Source organism: Melospiza melodia, chromosome 11, assembly GCF_035770615.1.
Source record: "Melospiza melodia melodia isolate bMelMel2 chromosome 11, bMelMel2.pri, whole genome shotgun sequence".
Taxonomy (NCBI): domain Eukaryota; kingdom Metazoa; phylum Chordata; class Aves; order Passeriformes; family Passerellidae; genus Melospiza; species Melospiza melodia.
The window spans coordinates 1,613,909-1,635,167 of NC_086204.1; the positions used below are offsets into that span (position 1 = coordinate 1,613,909).

General features: G+C 39.4%; 1 protein-coding gene across 4 annotated transcripts in view; it reads right to left on the reverse strand.

Moving 5' to 3' along the window:
* The window catches only part of KIFAP3 (kinesin associated protein 3), a 67,576-nt gene that overhangs the window by 23,566 nt on the left and 22,751 nt on the right, over window positions 1-21,259 (reverse strand). For 3 of the 4 annotated variants that reach the window (XM_063165242.1, XM_063165245.1, XM_063165244.1), the window contains exons 11-18: window positions 18,392-18,492; window positions 14,078-14,186; window positions 12,942-13,054; window positions 11,837-12,002; window positions 11,494-11,622; window positions 11,168-11,266; window positions 10,302-10,387; window positions 1,774-1,963 (exon numbers count right to left, since the gene is read on the reverse strand). In XM_063165242.1, the coding sequence (XP_063021312.1) occupies window positions 1,774-1,963; window positions 10,302-10,387; window positions 11,168-11,266; window positions 11,494-11,622; window positions 11,837-12,002; window positions 12,942-13,054; window positions 14,078-14,186; window positions 18,392-18,492 (993 nt within the window). The remainder of the gene's footprint in view (window positions 1-1,773; window positions 1,964-10,301; window positions 10,388-11,167; window positions 11,267-11,493; window positions 11,623-11,836; window positions 12,003-12,941; window positions 13,055-14,077; window positions 14,187-18,391; window positions 18,493-21,259) is intronic. The other variant, XM_063165243.1, reaches the window with a different exon arrangement.

Sequence of the window (21,259 nt, forward strand, 5' to 3'; positions counted from 1 at the left end):
AAAAGGGAAAAATTATCACACTAAGAGGCAAGTAGCTATGGCAGAAGAAAAAGAAGCTTTATGTTCTGATATCCTTTGAGAACAATATTTGAAATGCTACTGAGATCTTGCACAATTATTTTCTTGCAGCAGCTATGAGTGAAGACAATGGGATTTAGTGGTTTTGTTTTTCTAATTACTCTTCCTGCAAACTGATTCAGAGTCACAGAGTTTTGTGACTCATGCTTCGTGGCAGAGGACTGGACACTTCTGTGGAAAATGAAAAACACAGACTCAAACCCAGCAATTAAAAAAAAAAGCAAAAATTCATGCACTCAGTTATCCAGGAGCTTGAAGAGGATCTAAACCCACAAGCTGGAGAGGGTAAGCCAACTCCTAGTTACAAAAAGTTATGAAGACATTTATCCACTGGGCCAAATTATTTCATTATAGTCTGCTGCAAAGTTTTATTGGACCTTTGTCCTGAACATCTGGCAGCACTGGATTAGATAAATCAGCATTTACAGAAGAGATCCACACACTTCCCTAAATCCCAGATATACAACAGCAAAAAAATCATACAGATAGATTAAAGTTGTGAAATGATGGCCTCTGCTAAGGAATCTACAATTTTGCTGAGAATCAAGTGAAGTCTTTCATCAATATCTGCAATAAAAATCCCATTGCACAACTAACACAATAGGCACAACAAAATTCAGCATAAATCCCACAGCTGTGAATTTAACAGGGGTGAGAGGGTTTTGTTTACAGAGCAAACAAACTATGGACACAAGAAATAGGTGGGAAGAACAAGGCTGGGCTATCTTTACTTGACTCCACTGTCATGGTCCACCAGCTATCTGAGACAGGTTTACTCATATTCCTGCAGACCTGTAACATGTCCTAAAATCATGGATGTGTAGTACTTAAACCATCACTAACATCCTGATGCCTTAGGATTTTAGATTTTTCAGATCCTGTACTGATTTAGTGTATAACTCTAAATTCTATACAGTTTCAGCTGCTGCCTTCACATTTTGGTCAGACAAAACAATCCCTCTGGGCCTCAAACTCAAGGACACCCTGCAGCTTCAGGCCCTGAGAAGTATGAACAAAAAGTGAAATGGGGAGGAGCAAACTGAGGGAGTATAACTTCACTACCTGAAGCTGTAATTGGAGGATTAACCCCTGATATGTGAATGAACAAACTTATAATTGTCTGAGAAACTTGTGACCATTGTCCATCCTGGGTGTAGCCCTTTGGAGGCTTCTGGCTGCCCAAGGAGGAATGATAAACAGATTTTCCTTTGCACTTTAATGTGGTTGTCCTTTAATTTGGGCTGTAATAGGGTTTGTTTGATGTGATTCCTCATACTGAACCAAAACTGCTGTACAAAAAGTACAAAGCTCATTATGTTCAAGGCTCTACATAGTGATTTGTTACATTCTTCATTAAAAACCTACTGTTTACATAAGAGATTCAATTAACCATTTATTAAGAAAGAAAAAATTGATCTTGTCTAGCTATTCAAAAGTTAGGCATGTGATTTTAACTCTGTGCCTCTATAAACCAAGCAGAGAAACAGATGCCCAAGGTATATTGAAGGCCTTCAAATAGCTAAATAATAATAAACACTTTTATTGTCTTAATCTTGTTCTAGGTAGGTAGGCATTCCATGGCATCAACCCCAACAAGGACAAACCCAACCACGGCTGAGTCAGGCCCAGCTCAAGCTCCCACTGCAAATGCAGAGGTGGCAATCCCAGTGCTGGACACTGACAGTGCTGCTTTACCTGCATTGTAGAAGAGGTCAGGTCTCTCCAGAATGTCCCCCTCGTGGATGTAGGGCTCGATGGGGTCATCCCCATACAGGTACTGCTCGCTGTCGTCCATCTGCCGGCTCTCCACCATCTCCAGCCACTGCGAGTTGTGCCATCGGAACTTCTCCGTCTGGATTTTTTTAGCCCATTCCTCATCATATTCCTGGTAAAAATCACCACACACTGCTTTAGGATCAGCTGTAGACACAGCTGGTGTAACAGGAAATGGCAGGGTGTCACCCTGATTTTTTAAGATTTTTTTCTAAGCCTTCTGATGTTGACATTCTTGTAACGAACTTTCCTTCTTTTATGGAGGAGGAGAAATTTGATGGACTGTTGGTTTGGCCAGTGTCACTGGAGATGTGGCACTTTCACCCTCCAATCCACTGTCACTTTTGGAAAACTATTATCTGACTCCAACATTTATAAACTTCCCTTTTCCTTCACCTTGAGAGCAGCAGGGTGTGTGCTTGTGTTGTTTTGTGTCCTACAGTGACATCAGGGGAAGCCAACATCAGCAAAAATGCCAGCTCAGGGCCCAGTGACTTCAATGCTCTGCTCAGCTGCATGTTCTTTGAGCAAAAGGGATTTTGCAAGCATTGGGAATTATATGGGTTTGTGCTACAGCAGTACAATCTTCCCTTCATGGTTTGGAACTTCATTCCATCCAGAAAAAACTCCTGCTTTCAACAGAACAGTTCCATCAGCAGTCTCCTCATTTGGTTTAATTAAGAAGACCCAATTACTGCCAATCTCCAGGGGATTTTTAGTAATTAATTATTAACACTGGCCAAATACTGCACATCTTCATTAGATGAGCATTTCCTAGGACAACTAGTTACTAAAAAATCTATTAAGGAAAAAGGCTGTGATAAAACAAATTTCTTTCATGAGCTCCAGCAAGAATTTAATTTCAACTTCATGTCAAATGTTATGTACAATGTCTAACAACCACAAAAACGGCAGGCAAGTAAACTCTGAGGGGAACTTCTCCAGAAAGCTGAGTAAAACAGGATATAGGTTCCAGTCACTATGGAAAAACATGCAGGCATGACATTTCAATCTGGATTACAGCCTAATTGCACTCAATGATGAGATATTCGTGTAAAGGAACAGCAGCATGAAGTGAGATAGCCTATGGTCACTGCAATCAGCTGTTCTGAGAGGGATCTTCTGAACAGAGTAGATTTAGGGCTGGTGATTTCCCATGGGTAACACTCAGCTCCTCAATCCTGCTGGAATGATAAGGCCCAGCTACCTCTAGGTAGCTCATCAACACATGAAATCTGCAGATTGTATCCATTTGGGAATAGTCACAAATAATGCACCACAATTTGTGCTTTTTTAAACCAAAGTATTGTGAGCAAGAATAATATCCCTAGCCAGAATATTTCTTCTTGTGGGAAGAAATATCCTTATGGAACACATCCCACTCCACTTCTGACCTAACTACAAAGGAGAGAAAAGTTGAAAATAATTTCTGAACTCTCATGGTGGTGAACACATGATCTAGATATACTTTCCTCAGAGGAGTTTAAGGCTTTAAACATCTGTTTTACTTAGCCCTGAAGATGTCACACAATTAGTGACAATGCCTTGGTTGTGGAAGTGGAATTTCTGACCTGCCAAAGTAGATCTGCCTACAACCAGAGGACAAAAAATAGCAGAGAAGGCAGAATCAGCTGGTTTAGGAGCTCAGGTTAAACTTCTGAAAGCTCCACAATCTGAACTAGAGGTTTTTAACTGACTTAATACTCAACCAGCCTTGTCTTCATTGCTGTCTATGTGTTCCACAGGGAACACTCTCTTCCCTGTGTCTTTTTTGTGTAATAACACAAAAACCAGCTGGCCCTGCCAGTCTGGCAAAGGCTTCTCTGACATTGCCAACAGGTATCTAGAACATCCAAGATTTCATTATTCTCAATTTCTCCAATTCCACCTATGATCAATACTGATTTCTACACCTTGCTAATTCCACTCCTCACCATCTGACACTCCTGTTCAGTGATCCTGTCCTAAACATGGTGTCCTGCACAACTTCCACACCCAGAGCAGGTATCACCTGTGGGATCTGTATTCTCAGTGCCTAGGGAAGCAAAATTCCACTTTGTGTCTGTCAGAATTACTGCAGCCCTAGGGAGGGAGAAAGACAAGACCAAAACTCAACAAACACACACTTACACTACATACTGTTTGGAAAAGAACACCTCAGGCTACTTCTTGATTTTTTTCCCTCATTTTCACTCTTGATTATAAAGAAAAACTAGAAGTAACAGTAAAAACTTGGAAAAAGCAAGCTCATCACTGAGATTTATAAAATTACCTATAAAAAAAAGACAAGGCATGACTTTCAATGATGACATCTGACCAGCACCTTGGAAACAGCTCCTTTGCTGCATCTGGCAGAGCTAACCCCTGGGCTGGCTGTTATGTCACCCTCCAGCAGTTGGGAATTACTTACAAGCTTTAGAGAAACATCTTGTAACTGCCAGAAATCATAGTGCACTCTTAAGAACACTATTCCCAGAAGTCATGATTGCAAAGAAAGGGAGGAAAATAAACAAATTTAACAAACAGCAAATTAGATTAACCTCTGTGAAAGCTGAATCCCTTTTACATTATCCTGTTTACTTTTCAAAGTTCTCAAAAGCCAAAAGGCCATCAGCTAAATCACCTCATTCACATTTACCACCAATGCACTTGGAAAACACTTGAATATTCCTGAAGTCACAACCCTAAATGTATCCCACTTCCTGACACCAGAGTTCCACTCACACCACTGTCTGAACATGCTGAATGTCTGTCAGAAATAGACATCAACTTCTTATCTCCTTATGCAAAAATCATTTTACATTTCTCAGATTCTTACTGATTTTTCCTTCAGCTCATGACAGCAGGGCAGAATATTCCTACATATTCTACATTTCCCATCCTATATTAAGAGGATTAAGACTCCCAGATATTTTTCCTCTATCATTCATCTAAATTTTGGAAAATTATTAGCAATTATTTTGGAAACCTATTACGTTGGAAAAGTATTAGCAATTGAACAGCAATTACTTAAAAACCACAATTTATCCATTCAAGTACTTTGACATCTTTGTTCTTGTTGTTCATTCTCAGTGAAAACAGCAAGGTACAAATGTTACAAAGAAGTGACTGCCCCAGAATTAGATCAATGATCAGTTTTGTCAGGAGTTTCATTCTGGCAGCAATCACAGAAAAGGAAGATCTGCAATAATCTAGAATGATTTACAGAACCTCAGCACTAAAGAAGTCCATTTCAGTAGAGCTAGATCAGGGATATATCTGTAGATTTTCCATGGAAATATGCAGAACCACCACTGGGTAAATGATTAATGGAATAACATCAGAATGGAAGAAAAGCTGTAAATGCAGGACTACAGCCAAAAGGCACAAAGAAACCAAATTAAAGACATTTAGAGCAAAACAATTCCCTAAAACACTGCAAGTCTTCCAGCAATTATATTTTAAGCTATTAAAATATTTTTTATTATTATTTTGTGGGGGAGGGTTATTATTTTGTTTTGGTTGGGTTTTGGTTTTTAAACACATGAAGCACTCCTCCTTTACAAGGGAATTTCTTCAAACATGAAACCAGAAAGCTAAAAATTATGGAGATCCAGCTATAGCTTTGAGCCCTCCAGTCCTTTTAAATGTCAGGCTACTGGAAAAGCACAGCAAGGGAGATGAGAAGGTGAACAGAATGTGCTTATTTTCCAGCACCACCCCTTCAAACACCCCAGTCATGGTCAGAAACTTAAAAGGAGGAATTCTCAAAGCTGATTTGATTCTCTTTGGAGCTCCCTGACATCACTGCTTTTAACATTCGGTTTCCATAAATCCAGAAGTGTCATAGAAGATGTATGGCCTGACTCTGGGAGGAATGTGCCATCCTTTTTGAAGTTCTCCTTGCAGCTTTGTTTACCACTGAAGCATTGAAACATTATGAAGCGTTAACTGGCCCATTATCAGAGCGTGTCTGTTCCCTATCAGGGTCCCCTTTGTCACTGGCTTCCGTCACACCTTGTATCTGATTAACACACTATAGGATAACACAGAGCTACACAGATCTGCTTTGTGTTCCCTCACAGCTGATGAAAAACAGATTTTCCTTTGCACTTTAATGTGGTTGCCCTTTAATTGGCTCTGTAATAAGGTTCATTTGATGTGATTCCTCATACTGAACCAAAACTGCTGTACAATAAGTAGAAGGCTCATTATGTTCAAGGCTCTACTTAAATGATTTGTTACATTCTTCATTAAAAACCTACTGTTTACATAAAACATTCAATTAACCACTTATTAAGAAAGAAAAGATTTATCTTGTCTAGCTATCCAAAAGTTTGGCATGTGATTTTAGCTCCTTTATAAACCAAGGAGAGAACCAGATGTTAGGGATCACCTTCTGCAGGTGTCTACCACACCTACCTTAGGATAAATACCACTGCAGGGCAATTCCTTCACAGGGCAGGAAAAAAAATCCTTCCACCCTTTACACCTGTGCAACCTGGAGTCACTGCTTCACAATCAGCTTTGTAACAATAAACTTATTCTGACAGTAAGCTCACAGAAATCTGACAGATGAAACTAATGGCAAGGCAAGGAAAAAAGAGTAACCATTGATGCCCTCTAAATTTAGGTGGCTCCATAAAATGTAGGGCACCCTCAAAGTTCCTATATTGCCAGTAGCAGACTAGAAAATCTTCTTTTCCTTCCCTTTTGGAGGAATGTAAGCTATCTCACTGGCAACCTGCTATGCAAGTAACACATCAGGGGTTTGGCTCACCTTCCCAGTCCCACAAAGCCAGAGAGCAGCGCTGAAAAGGAATCTGTCCAAGGCAGGTTTTATGTGAAGACAAAAACAATCAGGACACTCTTACCCTATCTAAAGCTGCCTGTGGTTACTCTGCTGCAGGCAGAGCCACAAAAAACAACCAACACCAAAACAGGCTGTTGGCAAATTGAACAATGAGCAGAGCAAACTTCAGCAGCTCAGCTGCAGCCCCAGCCCCTCACACCCCTCTGTTTTCATGTTTACTACAGGGTAACAAGATGCACCACAGAAAGGGGTCCTGTCAAGTGAAGGGAGAGCCTTTTTTCCTGGAGTGACAGCACTCTTCATGGAAAGAGGACACCAGGCTGGAGTCAAAGGTTATCTATTTTCAGAGCATGCTGCCTATTCAAAGAAAGCTCACACCAAATCCCTGTGCTCTGCTCCTCCTTGACTCTAAGAGCGCTGGCCAACATCTCATACAGCTGGCCCCAAATCCCAGAGCACAGAGGGTTCACAGCACATTCCTGCTTCTTTAGGTGAAATTCCAGCATTCCCAACATGAAGGATTTCTATCAGGGAGCTTAGCTAACACAGAAAAAGGCAAGCTGCTCATTAACAATGAATTCCATACAAGGCAAACATTATTTGCCATTTATTACAAGTACCCAGGGCAAAAAATGAGAGCTGGAAAATCACCTTAGGCATGAGGCCCTTCCTAAATCCCATGGACAATGCTGTAACTATCTGAAAGATGTTTTACTGCTGCAGGAGTGTTGTGATCCACTCTTGATCACAAGAGAAAAAAAATGGTACAGCAGGTCTGGATTCAAAGCTGCAAAGGCAATGAAGAGGAAAATCAGGGGAAAGGGGGAGGGTCAGAATACAGAGTCCTAGGAGCTGATGATGGTTAATTAAATATCATTTGAATAAATGAGGAAAATAGTTTGACTGCAATAAAACTCAGCTAGGAGCAGAAAAATAATAAGAAACCTGAGAGATTAGTAGCTCCCTTGGCTCTTGATAATGTTGCCTAAAGTGAACAGAATAAAACCATCTCAGGTAAGCTGACATCTCTTTCCACAAGCTTGGAGTTGCAGCTCTCCAGGCTTCTGAAGCAGGGGAAGATGGAAATTAATTTGCTTGAGACTCCTATAGCAGCTGCTGATTCCAGGCTTTCAGCTAAGCCCTGAGAGCTGCCCCACTTTAGGGGTACAAGAACACTGAACTGGCTGCTTGCTGCCAAAGCTCAGCACGTGACTGAGACTGAAGCACTCCTAAATCATCAACTCAGACTTTTTCTGACAAAAGGGATCTCTTGCTTCTCCCAGTGCAAAGCTGACACTGCCCAGTATATTCTGAGCTAAAGCAGCACATCTGTTTCAGTTCATCAGTGGCAGAGTCCAGCCAAGCTATATTAAACAAATCATCACTAGTGTAACATTTCCATAATTTCTGTGACAATTACTTTACTACAGAAAGCATTTCTCCCCTAAGGCTTATAAGCCATGTGATTTTCTCCAGTGCTATTTCAATCACAGTATATACAGCTCATTGATGAGTGAAAGAAGCATTTGTCTCCCTGAGTAGAAATTATTTTCAAATCTACTCCCCAACATTTATTTTCTGATTTCCATCAGAGGACCCATTCCTGCCAGCATGTGTGCAACAAGACTGAGAAGTGAAGGTTTGCTTGTTGTGGATTTAGCAGAGATAAGTTCCACCACTGTTGGAGACTGTTCAGACACCTCAGCAGGCACTGCTGGTGTAAAACTGCCCCCCAACCAAACACCTCTGTGTTTACAGCCTGCTGTAACATTCCTTTAACACCTACCCAGATCTGAGCTTCTGATAACCTTCTCTCTTATAATTCCTATCATCACTATTTAGAATACACTGCATTTTTTGCTTGTGATTTTTTGTACTGAGAGATACAAGTGCAACCAGATTCCAACATGACTGAGAAAGCAATCAAATAATTAGTGGTTCTTTTTCTCTTCCAGAAAAGAGAGCACATTATGCTTCCTGTTCCCCTCAGGGGCATGGTGTTTATGCAGCTTATAGCCCCAACACCCAGATAATAAAGCCAGAAAACCTTCTTGGAAAAGGAATTCTCCTAACTCACCAGCTAGCACCATTCTAAGTGTGGCAGTGCTCACAAGCAATGAAAAATATAACTTACCACACCATGCAAGCTGCTCTCAGTGTGTGTTTGGTGTCTCCTCCTCCACCCCCAATAACCAGAGTGCCACATCACTTCTCCCCTTTATTCTTCCTCAAGAAAGAAGGAAGGGGTTTCCTTCCTGAAAGCCCTGTCCAGTGCTTTTTGCAAGTTGAGAAACTTTTCCTGTCCATTATCTTAGCACTCCTCACTGACTCATGGTGAGCATAAAGATTTCATATTCTTAGGAAGGGAAACAAAGCCAAGTACATTTTATTCAGATGGTAATATTGGATATAAAACTGTATTTTTATATGTTTATTCTTCTAGAATCTATAAATTTTGCTTAATAATATTATAACACACCTCACTGTAAAGCTTCCCCATAGGAACAAACCAACATGTGAGTCACTTGGAAACTGCACTGGCCTCAAGGTAAAACAAGTGTTGGATGCACTCAGATTGTGCAGCCTCACCCAGAATGAGACTTTATTTTAAGAAGTCCTTCCACTGTTCCTATTGGAGATGTCCCTAGAAACAGCTGATTGTGTTAAACTGAACATGATGCCTATCATAAATAAGTACTAAGTGCAAATTCATCTGAGTTTAAATCTAGTCCTTAATGAATATCAACAGCAACTCTGCCTCTGGAGCAAATTTTCATTCCATACCTCCATGAAGAAAAGACAGAGCCAGCTAAAAAGCATTCCAGTTCAGAAAATGTTATTTCACTGTTAAATTAGAAGACATTATTAATGAGTATAACAGAAGAAGCCAAACCAGACTATATATAGTATTGTGCAGTGTAAGTTAGGCTTAAACTATACTGAACTTTTCAGAGAACAAGCTGCAATACATGTAATTAAACTGAAAAAGGAACAATATAGATGACTGAAAAAGCCATAGGTACTGCTGTTCAATTGTTTTTGACTATAAAATTTAATTTCATGACAGCTACTCTATACCCAAAAGGATGTAGAGTCACTACAATCCTCAGCAGCACTTGATAATTCAGTATTCTTTTTTCCAATTTTTTTTAAATTCCAACTTTTCCAATCCCAAAAGCTGACTGTGATCCATGGATAGCTGAAGGAAGCCTATCCAAAAGGTGAACACAATATTAGTGTGTCTGTTCCCTCAGCAGGGAACAGCCAGCATCAGGATTACTGCCACATTTTCCTTTTGAAATAAATATTGGCACCAGGCAATGCAGAGAAGCTGAATAAAGCTGCTGGGTAACAAGAGCCATTTGTTTGGAGAACTAAGAAATAATGAAAGCTTGGCACACTTACATAATGTGATTAATTTATAGAAGTCTAAAAGCACTTTTAAGAAGTGTAAAGTTAACTTGGATGAATTTTCAAAGTACACACACACTTTCTGATGCACAGCCTAACGATTATCATTGTGCCTTGAAAATTCATCTTTTATCCATATGATTAAAAAGCTGCACAAGAAAAATACTTTCAATTAGCAATACATTTAGTTCTTTTGGAATTCTCTAGTGCAAAGAGGCTCTGGAAGGATGAAGGAAGGCAGACCTACCGCTATGATATCCAGAGTGTTGTCACAGACCTTGCGGATTTCAGCGTTTTTGTCGTGCATCAGGTCTATGAGGTATGCTGGAGCTTCTGCACAGCAACTGTTAAGGAGAAATTTTTTTTTTCCCTCCCTCACAACTGTGGGTTCTTCAAATTTCATTAATTTGCAGGAATTTTTCATCTCACGTAGCAAGAAAGTAATTTTAATTGTTGCTGCTTTATCGTTCCAGAATTAGCAAGAGATGCAACTTCTTATCTTTAATTTTTTAAAGCAGCAACCTAGGAGTGCACACAGGACACAAAGAACAACCACCCAAATGGCTTCCCAGATATTCCACAGAGATTAAAGGCAAAAAGAACATGAAGAAGTATCCTTTCTATTGCTAGCAATGTAATCACTAATTTGCTATCCCTCCCAGGGCTCTTTCAGCTCATTCTGAATGCTTCAATAAGATTCAACATTCATTTAAGACCCACAAAATTTCAGACCATGCAACATATTTGTATAACTGTACAATACAAAAAGTTTGCTTATGCTCTACATATGTTCTTCTATGAACTGTGAATTTCATTATGATTTGCAAAACAAATTCAGTAAATCAGATTGGATAGCAACTAATGAGTCAGCTGGTGCAGTGATCCCCTCCTACTCCCCTCCCTGCTTCAAAGCAAACTAAGTTTTCATCTTTACTATTAATCTTACAGTCCCTTTACATGCTTAGGCTGCTTGGGTTTTTTTCTTCAGCTGAAATAAACATTTACAAAGAAACCTCTGAGATCATGAGGTTACTGCAAGAGAAACAGAAGTCAAGCACCAGCAATGGCAAATTAAGTGCTGCAACTCCAGATGTTTAATCAGTAAAAAGATACGTGTTTCCTTGATGATGACATCTCTGGTGGCTTGGTGGAACACCATCTGATAAAATACATAGATGATCTGGCAGACAAATTCATCATCTTCCTGCTGAGCTGCAAGGAGAGGAAAAATCCAGCACAATTTCAAATCTCACAATAGAAGCTTTTGATGGTTAAAGAGTTGTGAACGTGCTGGAAAAGCCAAATCTATGGAACCAGCACTCAGAATCTATCACTAACAGAGTAACTGCTGCTCCTTCCCCACACAAAGCCCAAGCCCTGCCTTGCAAGGGAACAGCAATGCCAATCACAGCTCCTGCTGTCACACATGGCCAGTTTACCATTCAGCAGCTCGATGAGGGCAGGGATGATCCCAGATTTGGCCAGCAGAGCAGCACAGGAGTCATCCATGGACACAGTCCCAATCATGATCACCACTTCCAACACAAGGTCATCCTCAGCAGAACCTGCTAAGGCACAAGGCAGAAATAGGAACTATCACCTCTCTCAGGAATTCTTAATCTACTGGCAGTTGTGTATTTATCTGCAGACATGATTCTATTCTTCAGTGTTATGTTTTCCTAAACAACCACAAATTATAAAGGTAAATGGACTCTGCTCTGAGCACTCTAAATAATCTTACAGAAACTCTGCTTTGGAAGCCAAACCCAACTTTGTACAGACCTGGTTTTAACTTATCCTTGAGATATGGAACCAGTTTGTATTCCTTCAGCACAAGTTCCCAGTCCAGCTCTGGTAAGGTCAAATTTGCAAGTGTTCCCAGGCATTCAATCACAAATTCTTCTTCTTCTGAATTTGATATTTGAGCTGCTAAATCACCAACATATTCCTGAAGAAAATACAGCAGCGAGCATTACAAATGGATAATTTGGGTTTCTGAAGAACTCACATCTTAGCCAAACTAAAGCTAGTTCTCAAAAAAAAAAAAAAAACTAAAGAAACTTTGCTCCTGAAATAAGGATTAATAAGGCAGTTTCAATTCCAGTTGATGAATAATCCAAGAAAACATTTCAGCACTCTTCCCCTACATCCTTTCACTTTCAAGGAATGTGGATCTTTGTTTCAATGTTCCAAAAGTAGTTACTACAGCACAGAGCTTCAAAAAGCTCTTAAAAAAAAGGAAAAGAGGATAGAGAAAACCATCCTGCATTACTGGTAGTAATGGAGTTCCTTACCTAAAGATTTTAATTAATAACTACAAGATTGCCTGAGGACATGAACAGGGGAATAATGGCTTCTACTTATTTTATACTGCTTTAAGACAATTTGATATTCAATCCACATGTAAGAGTATGTTTAAAACCTTCATGCTGTGTTTTCCTCCTTTCTTTTGAAAGGGTGGCTTTACAGGATCAATATTTAAATATTACATATTTAAAATACCCACAAATAAAACACACTTAGCACTGTGGGGGAAAAAAAAAGCACCAGATTTTTATCTCTAGGTCCAAAAGCAGAAATTTAGGATAACTTACTTGTTATGATGTTCACCCCAGCAGCTGGGGCATTTTTGTTTGTTTGCTTGGGTTTGTGTGTTTGTTTTGAAACTTACTGGATAAGGCTTAAGGCCTGTTTTCCCCTTAGTGGGGAATCCAAACTCTGATCTAGCAGCTGAGATAGCCTTATAAAACAAAACATAAATCACCCCAGGACAGACAAGGAAACTTCAACTGGACACCCTACAAAACAAACCACAGCAGCTCTCCAGAGCCAGACTTTTCAGAAGGATAAAAACCAGAGATCACATCAGGTAAGACCTAATACTTACAATAAACTGGCTTTTAGTTGGCCCATCATGTTGTGAAATATTTCTGATCATCTTCATTAACAATGGATCCTTAAACTTCAAAGCCCTCTTCATGAGCATTTTCAAACCATTTCCTGAAAAGAAACAAACACTTAGTAAAAAAAGAGGCAAGTACTGGCTAATCAAAAAATCAACATGCACACAAACAAATGCTTTAAGCTGTAAAAGTTTAGAAAGAAAAAGTGCACAGCAGTTAGTCCAGGCACAGAGATTTCTCTCCCCATTCCATGGAATAAATATGTTGTTAGGGTTTTAAAAGTTTATTTACCAAAGATCAATGCATGGGAACAGATCTGAAGTATCTCACCACATAGAGCAAATGCCAGTGTTACCATTATGTTTAGCATTGCCTACCTAAAAGGTGCTGCTAGCTTGAGTTTTACCTTTAATATCAAATTGGATCTCCCTGCTCCCCCTTCTACAGAGCTATGCACAGAATTTTAAAGTGGAATTTCAGGCCACAGAACCTCCTGATTGCAATTGTCCCCTTTGAAGGGCAGTAAGTGACTGCAGCAGTTTTTGGGAAAATGTTGAGCACAAGTGAAAGTTGGAGCTACTGAGTAATATTGTTTCATTTAAAACTGCTATTATGAAAATAATGAAACTTTAAAAGCAATCCAGAGTTAGTGCAAGAACATCAGAACTAAAAAGACTATGAATCAAAATATTAGAACCCAAAAGAAGCTCAATTATCATAAAAAAAAAAGGAAATAGGCAACTAACAGACATCACTGCTATATTCATTTGAAACTGGCAGGTGAAACACCAATCAAAGATGGATTTTAGGCATGAGGCAAAATAAAATGCTGATGTCTCCATACAGCCATAGCTTTCCACAGCAATGACATCAGCCTGTTTTTCAGAACTGTGGGCATCTCCCTCAAGTGTCCTTTCTGCCACCAGGAGCAAATTGTGAGGAGGATGTGGCCATTTGTCTGCAATCATTACCCAAACACACGCATTTTATTTTTTAAAAACACATATATACATTTATAAATAACTCAAACATACATAATTTACCTATGTTAGTATAAAAAAGGAAAATATACAAAGTGTTGTCATCTCCAACCCCCCCAGCAAAACCTCAGCCCAGTTACCTTCACAGATAAGCTGCACATTTCTTTTGTTGGCAGCAAGGTTAATACAGAAAGAAATAAGTTCCAGGTCAACTCTCTCATCAGGACATTCAAAAAGCATCTTCATTAACTGCCAAGAAACACAAGCACACTTGGGTCATTAATCTTTCAAAAACATTAGAAAAGCAGTGTTATGATATCAACTACAGTACCTTTTGTAAAAATCAGTATTCAGCATTTCTGCAAGAACAGTGAAAGTTACAAAGGTCAGGGGCATGACATGTATAGTTCCATTATTTAGGGATAACAATCCTTTAAAGTGCCAAAAATGGCAATCACTCATCACCTTAAATTAACTTGACTTAGTTACATTTTATTGCTACCACTGAAATTTTTGTTTGACTGGTTTTTAGTATTTGTGAATGCATAAGTTTTGAAAGCTTAGGTGAATTTAATATAGGAAAAAAACAACCCCACAACTTAATTTCACAGAAAGTCAGATTAATACCTATTATCTTAATAAAATGATCACTCTAAACAGGTAACTAAGTGCAAAATAATTTTACTACTATTTTGCTGTGTGTTACTCCATTGATAGGCAATTTTAGCTGTTTCTGCAGCACTGTTCTGTCTCTTTGCAGCTTTCAGTGTTCAGCTAGAGCTGAACTGCCACATCCACAGACTCCTCAGCAGAAATCCCATTCTTCATTAATGTAACATTCATGTAAGCAGACAATCACCTACAATCCTGTTCAAACTGTTCAGCAAATGTCAGTGAATTCCCAGGTGATTGCCAAGGCTCCTAAGCCATGGACTGCCATCATTTCACACACCTGGCCCTGCACTGTCCATTACATCACAGGCTGGCTATCCTGGCTCATTTGGTTCAACAGGAACATTGAAATGGCATTTGGAATATATGAACATGACTGAAATAAACCCATTTCTTTTCCCTCTGGTTCCAATCCTGACAGACAAGCCCTGCACAACCTCAGGGTTGGGGGACATCACCCTGTTTGCTTCTACAACCCACTCAGTTCATCAGACATGGTTAGATTATAATGCAAGCCAGTGTGATGACAAGACTGAGATTACTGGAAGAAGAAACAACTAAGCCTAAAGATAAGGTACAAAAACTGCACCTCAGAAAGGGATGGGAGGACAAGAAAGCAAGAAATGATCATTAAATTTCATGACTAACTAATCATTAAATATTTGTGTGCTTGCCCCCTGGTGGAAAGACAAGTTTGTAATGCATTAAAAGCTAGAGAAAGTAGGTGAAGAATCCATTTAAACAGGAGAAAATAAAAAGAAACAATAGGATTGCAGGAATTCCCTCCAAATTATTTTACTCCAGCCATTCTGTATGTTTACCCATTATCAGATATCAGGCTCTCATTCCAAACAGAACCAAAAACCCCCAAAATAAAAACTACATTACAACACAGCTATTTATGTCTGTCCTGAGACTTTCAGGTACTCATTTAAAAGCTATCATTGATTTCTTCCTCCTTTTCTTAAAAAGGTAGAATCAGATTTCTCTAGGTTGTTTTAAGAACTTATAAAATCCCTGGTTTATTAAATCCTTAAGCCTGACAGTCACATAAGAGGGAATTAACAGAGAAGAAAATTGCCATTTAACAAGTAGAACACGAGCATTCAAAAATCACCCCCTGCAACTCTTCTGTTACAAAACCTTTAAAAACAGATTTTTAAAACCCTTCAAATAATTTGAAGGGAAACATTCTCATTACTTACACAATACAAAATCTGTGGAAATTAAATGTTTAACAAGATGGGATTACACTGTTAATTACTGAACTACTTCTCTATAAAAGAAAAAATATATCCAGTTTCAATTAAAGCCATTCAAATTTTAAAATAATAGTTTCATACGAGTTCCATGTTTCCCATTATGTCTTCATTTAATTTGATTGCTTCTTGTGCCACTTCAAAAGGAAGAGTAATTGCTGCCAAATAGGAAATATTAAAATTAAATTTGTTCTGCTTTTACTATGTCCATTGTCATCTTTTACTGATTTAACAGGAAGGCAGTAAAAAGACTGCAGCATGTGCAATGAAGAGGCAGTAGTGTTCAATCAGACAAGTCCCATATTGAGTATCAGATACCACAGACCAGCACTGAAATCACTGTGTCTAGACTCTCTGGCACCTGCCTTCACTTATTTACCAGTGACCAGAGGCCAACCCCCACAGCTCTGTGTTCACATACACCTCTGTCCAACCCCCTCCCCAAGGCCAGCTCCAACATCTTTGAATGATTATGCCAGAACTGCATGCCTCAGGAATCTCTCCTGAGCGGCTACTCCCAACTCTGCTGTTTGAAGTGATGCTCTGGTTTCTGAACTTCAGCAGATAATGGCGGACAGGAGCAAAGGGGGCTGTCAAGAGAGGACGTTTACCAGCATTAAGCTGAAAAGAAGCTTAGAGATCAAAGAGGGCCCAAACAGGACAAGCGTGGTGGAAAACATGTGGGCAGCTTTGGAGAACCTTGCACACCGCTCTGCGGTAAAATATTAAATATCACCATGACATCACTGCCTAACCATGCCCTTTGATTGGCCAGGTTATTACCAATAAAGGCTTTTATAAGCATCTGGATGGCATTTGCACCTATTTAAACAAAACACGCATTGCTGAGGTCTAAACAAGAATGAACTGTTAATACTCACTTTTAACTGTTACTAGAGTAGCACCCACTAACTCCTGCAAACCACGAGCGAGCCCCGGGCAAGCCCTGCAGGCAGCCACAATCACACAGGGGCTGCTTTCTGCAAGCACTTTCTATACTGCTAAACATTAATTAGTATTTGTTAATGAACACCTTTCTTCAAAGAGACAAACCCACACGAGGGTGTACAGCATTCTGAAAAGAGATTTTGGGTTTCTCTGGTAGAATTAGAAAGCAGGGAGCCCATTTAAAACAATTTTCTTTTCCTGATGCCTTACCCACTTCCTAATGTTTTCTGCTACCTGTCTTCCTTGATAACCATGCTAATTTTGAGCGTTCATTAGTAAAATTTAAGCTCTGGTTGCTCAGCTTCTTTTTGAACAGTGTGCAGGTGTGAGCTGTGAAGCATCAACTGCCACAATAGCCATAGTTACACTTTCCAACTTTGTTGTTTATTTCACTAAAGCCCAGTGAAGGCAGCAGAATTGTCTGCTGCTCCACCAGTCTTTGAACACAGCTCTGTAAGGATTGGGAGTCCAGGAGTCACACCAAGATTCCCTGAAAGCACATCACAAGCAAGTCCTAAGACACCAGTGCAGGAGTTTGAGTTTGGCTGGTAACTGCCAGAACAAAGCAGGTCCCTTATATCACACAAATGCCTTAAAAGGGAATTGCTTCTTGTGGTAGAAATTACAGCAAGATGTTTACAATAACACTTTGCAACATAGATTAGTTATTCCCACCAGTTCTCCCCTCTCTATTATCCAAGATCATCTTGCATGTGGAAAAACTTCACCGATTTTGCCATAAGGTAATGACCAGAAACATTCTGACAACTTTCCATGACAACTTTCCACTCTGGAAGTATTTGATGTTAAAAACCTATTTGGCAGGAGAAGATACCATGGTGCAATTCTGAAGAAGCTACCAAAGAGCTTTTACTCTTAGGCACCACAGGCTTTCTCAACTCCAGCCTCACCAGGGCTGAGAAAAAGGTCAGTGAGAGAGGACTTGGTGCTTGAGAAAAACTAAAAACTAAAACAAACAAGAAACAAAACACATGCACACAAAAAACCAAACATACCCACAAATCCCCAAACCCCATGATATTGTGTCTGCTTGAGTCAATGAGTTAAGTAACAAAATGCAGGCTGAAAGATCAGTGAAGAGCCTTCCACAGTCATCAAGTCTCCCTTGCTGTACATGCCTGCAGTTGGAAAAGGAATTGTCATGTAGGAATGTAACCCTCCTTGGCTGGTTTCCAGCTCATATCCTGCAATACTGGAGACACTGACATTTTGATACCCAATGGGATCAGGCAAGAATGCCTTCTAAAACTGTAAAGGAAATACTTTCCACTCCATTCCCTAAGGAGCTGCTCTGCACAAGCTTTAATCTCTCTGAAGCATTCCCAATCTTCTGTAGGAATCCTCCGGGTCACCTGTAATTTCAGGAGTTCATTGGTGCAGCTCAAGTGCCAGCAGCAGTGACAGAGCTCGGTCACCTCTGATTTCCAGGGGACCGTCAAAGCCCAAAGAACAGTCCCCAGGCAGCACCGTGGCTGTTCCCTTTGTCACCTGCGGGTGTCAGTGCGAGCTCTGCCATGAGCGAGGGAAGAGGGATTCGATCAGCCCATCACGTACCTGAGGGATACAGTCTGTGTATGCAAACATCGATTTAAAGCAATCGTCCATGCTGATGTGATACAGAATGCAAATCGCGACTTTTTTGTTGTTTTCGTTTCCTAGAAAGAGAAAAAAAATATATTATTCTATTAGCTGTTGTTAAATACTCAAGAGAGGAAAATGAAAAGCAGAACAATCCTAGCTAATAGATGGAAAATTTAAATCAGAAATGACACCTTAATGAAAGGGTCCTGGCCTGGCCAAATGAACCACATATTAATGCAAAGAGGGAACCAAGGCAATGGTAAATATTCCTTCCTCTTCCCAGCACCTCAAAACACTTCCTTAGCCCCACTCTGCAAGGTATTTATTTTGTGAAAGGAATGCTTAATAATGACTGGTCATCCAGAGAAAGGCTTAATCAGTCTTCAGCTAGAAAATTAAGATTTAGCTGTGGATATTCCTATTGAAATTAATAAAGAATTCACCAGTGGCAGAGAGAAAAAATAGGAACTAAGTACCACTAAGAGGTGTTGTGCAAGGAATCCACTGCCTTTCAAGCAAATACTCATTGTTTTACTCTCCTAAATAACAATATTATCCCCATTGGTGCCTTTTGTGTTTCATATATACCAAAAACTACATCAGTGTATTTTCACAGTGATATTTACCAAAGACTCCCAAGGAAAACTGGAGCAGTCGAGTGGGAGTGAAGTATTTAACTGAAAAGTTCTATAAAATCACCTTACACAAACATACAAATGTTTAAGAACAACACAGACAAATTTGCTTCTGACTCACTGCTAAAACCCACTGAGCATTCTCAAGTTCTCCTCTAGCCCTGCACGAGCAGGATATTGGCTATATATGGGATAAATGCATCTCAGCGTGGACATTAGTGAAACCAGGATGGAATAAGGTCACCAACTCCAGATTCATTCACAGTTCTTAACACAACTCATCAGCAATACCCCACCTCCCACTTCTATTGATGCTAAGTCAGAAAATATCTGTGTAACAATTTGGCAAAGAACAAAGATGTCAAAAAGCAAAATTTCCCTTCTGCATACATCACTGGGAGCTGGAATTTCCTTTGAGCAGCAAGGATATGATGCCTTTATCCTGAGAATGAGCCCTTTTCAAAACTGAATTATCCAAAGAGACCCATGAAAGCCCTCTGGTAGCTGCCATACAAGTGAGTGAAGTATTCTTAGCCATGTTAAATCTAAAATCAGAGCTGACCTTTCAAAGCTTTTTAGTCTTACCTGCTTGAAAAAACATAACTGGTATCACAATTGCCCATACATTTAATGTGGGAGGAAGGATAACACCCAAATGTGAAAGCTACTCTGATCATTATGAAAATAAAAGCACAGAAAACAAAATGAAGTGTGTGCTCTCTTTAGTGCCTCTCCTGAGACTGGTCACCTTACCTACATATTCACCTGCAGAACACTGGGAAAACAATAATTTCACAAAAAAAACCAAAACAACTTCCCACACATACAGGTAAAAGTTTATTCTATACAAATTTAGAAGTTTACAGAAGAAGTTATTCCTCCAAATTTCAAGGGTCTAAAGAAAAAAAAATCTGTTTATACTGCTCTTAACACTCCATGCCTGTATTTAGGACTTTTAAGACTCAATTTACAATTACACTTAGCTGATAATGCAGGAAACTGTGTGAAATAAAAGGTAAGCCAGTATAAAAGAGAGAAAAGCTCCCCAAAACACCAACAAGAAGAACTGGAATGGAGTCTGACCAGACCTTCAGCACATATGAACTGCCAGACCATTAACAAGAATGATGCTAAATGTTACTGTTTAACCTCTGTCCTTTGTGGGTTTTTTCTTCTTCATTTTTGCAAGTTTCATTTGTGCTAACATAAAGCATCAGTGAAGGTACAGTTTTATATTTGGTAAGCTCAGCAGCTCCCTGCTATTTGGCAATATTAGTGGCATATTTTCAATCACAATAGGCTGATATTAGTAAAGTAAAAGTAAAAGACCTTCTGTTTTCTTTCTTAGAGAAAACTCTGCAGGATTTTCTAACCCCTGTTTTTTCAAAGGTCTACTGGTCACATTAACCTTTCTGATGCCTGAACACCACCTTGGCTGTCAGTGCTAAATGACAGCACTACCTCAATTTCAAAACTACCAAAAATAATAAAAAATACCCAGATACTCAACCTAAATTGTGAAGAATATTTGGAATCCAAATAAACTTATTTTATTTGAACAAACTCCTAAAGAGTTGCTTTCTAATGACCAGCACCTAAATCATTCTGCAAAAGTGCATTCCACAAAGTAGATTTCATGACACACAAAAGGCAAAGACAGTTACAGTTTTCAAGAGAAGAACTGAATTTAAATTCCTCCTTGCTGTGCAGTTACCTGACCAATTTTCCTGAATTGCCCCTGTTCTATTGTCAACAGGGGGAACAGAGAAGGGTTTAAAGCATTTAAGTCACAAACAACCATTGGACAGCCTCAGCAAGGAAGTGCTTTTCAATTGTGAGTAAAACAAGTGAATTTTACTAACTGGTGAATAAAAGTAAACTGCAGAACAAAATCTGAAGGCAAACAGTCTGCCATTAACCTATCTTTTAAGTATTTAATGGTATATGTGTTTTAAGTTTCATTTCATTTGAATTTTCCAGAAAGGCAGAGATTTCAGGCTGATGTCTGCAAGTTTCACTGTTCTACTTTCCCTGTGGATGCTCTTTGGAAGGAAAAGCAGAACCTTGTGATTTTGTCAGTTCTCACATAAAACAGAGACAATTCCTGATCCAGAGAGTAAAACACTGCAGGACAATCAAGAGGAAGTGGTTGTACCAAGCCAATTCTCATCCTTTTACACTGGTACTCCAAAAACATCAACTGGCA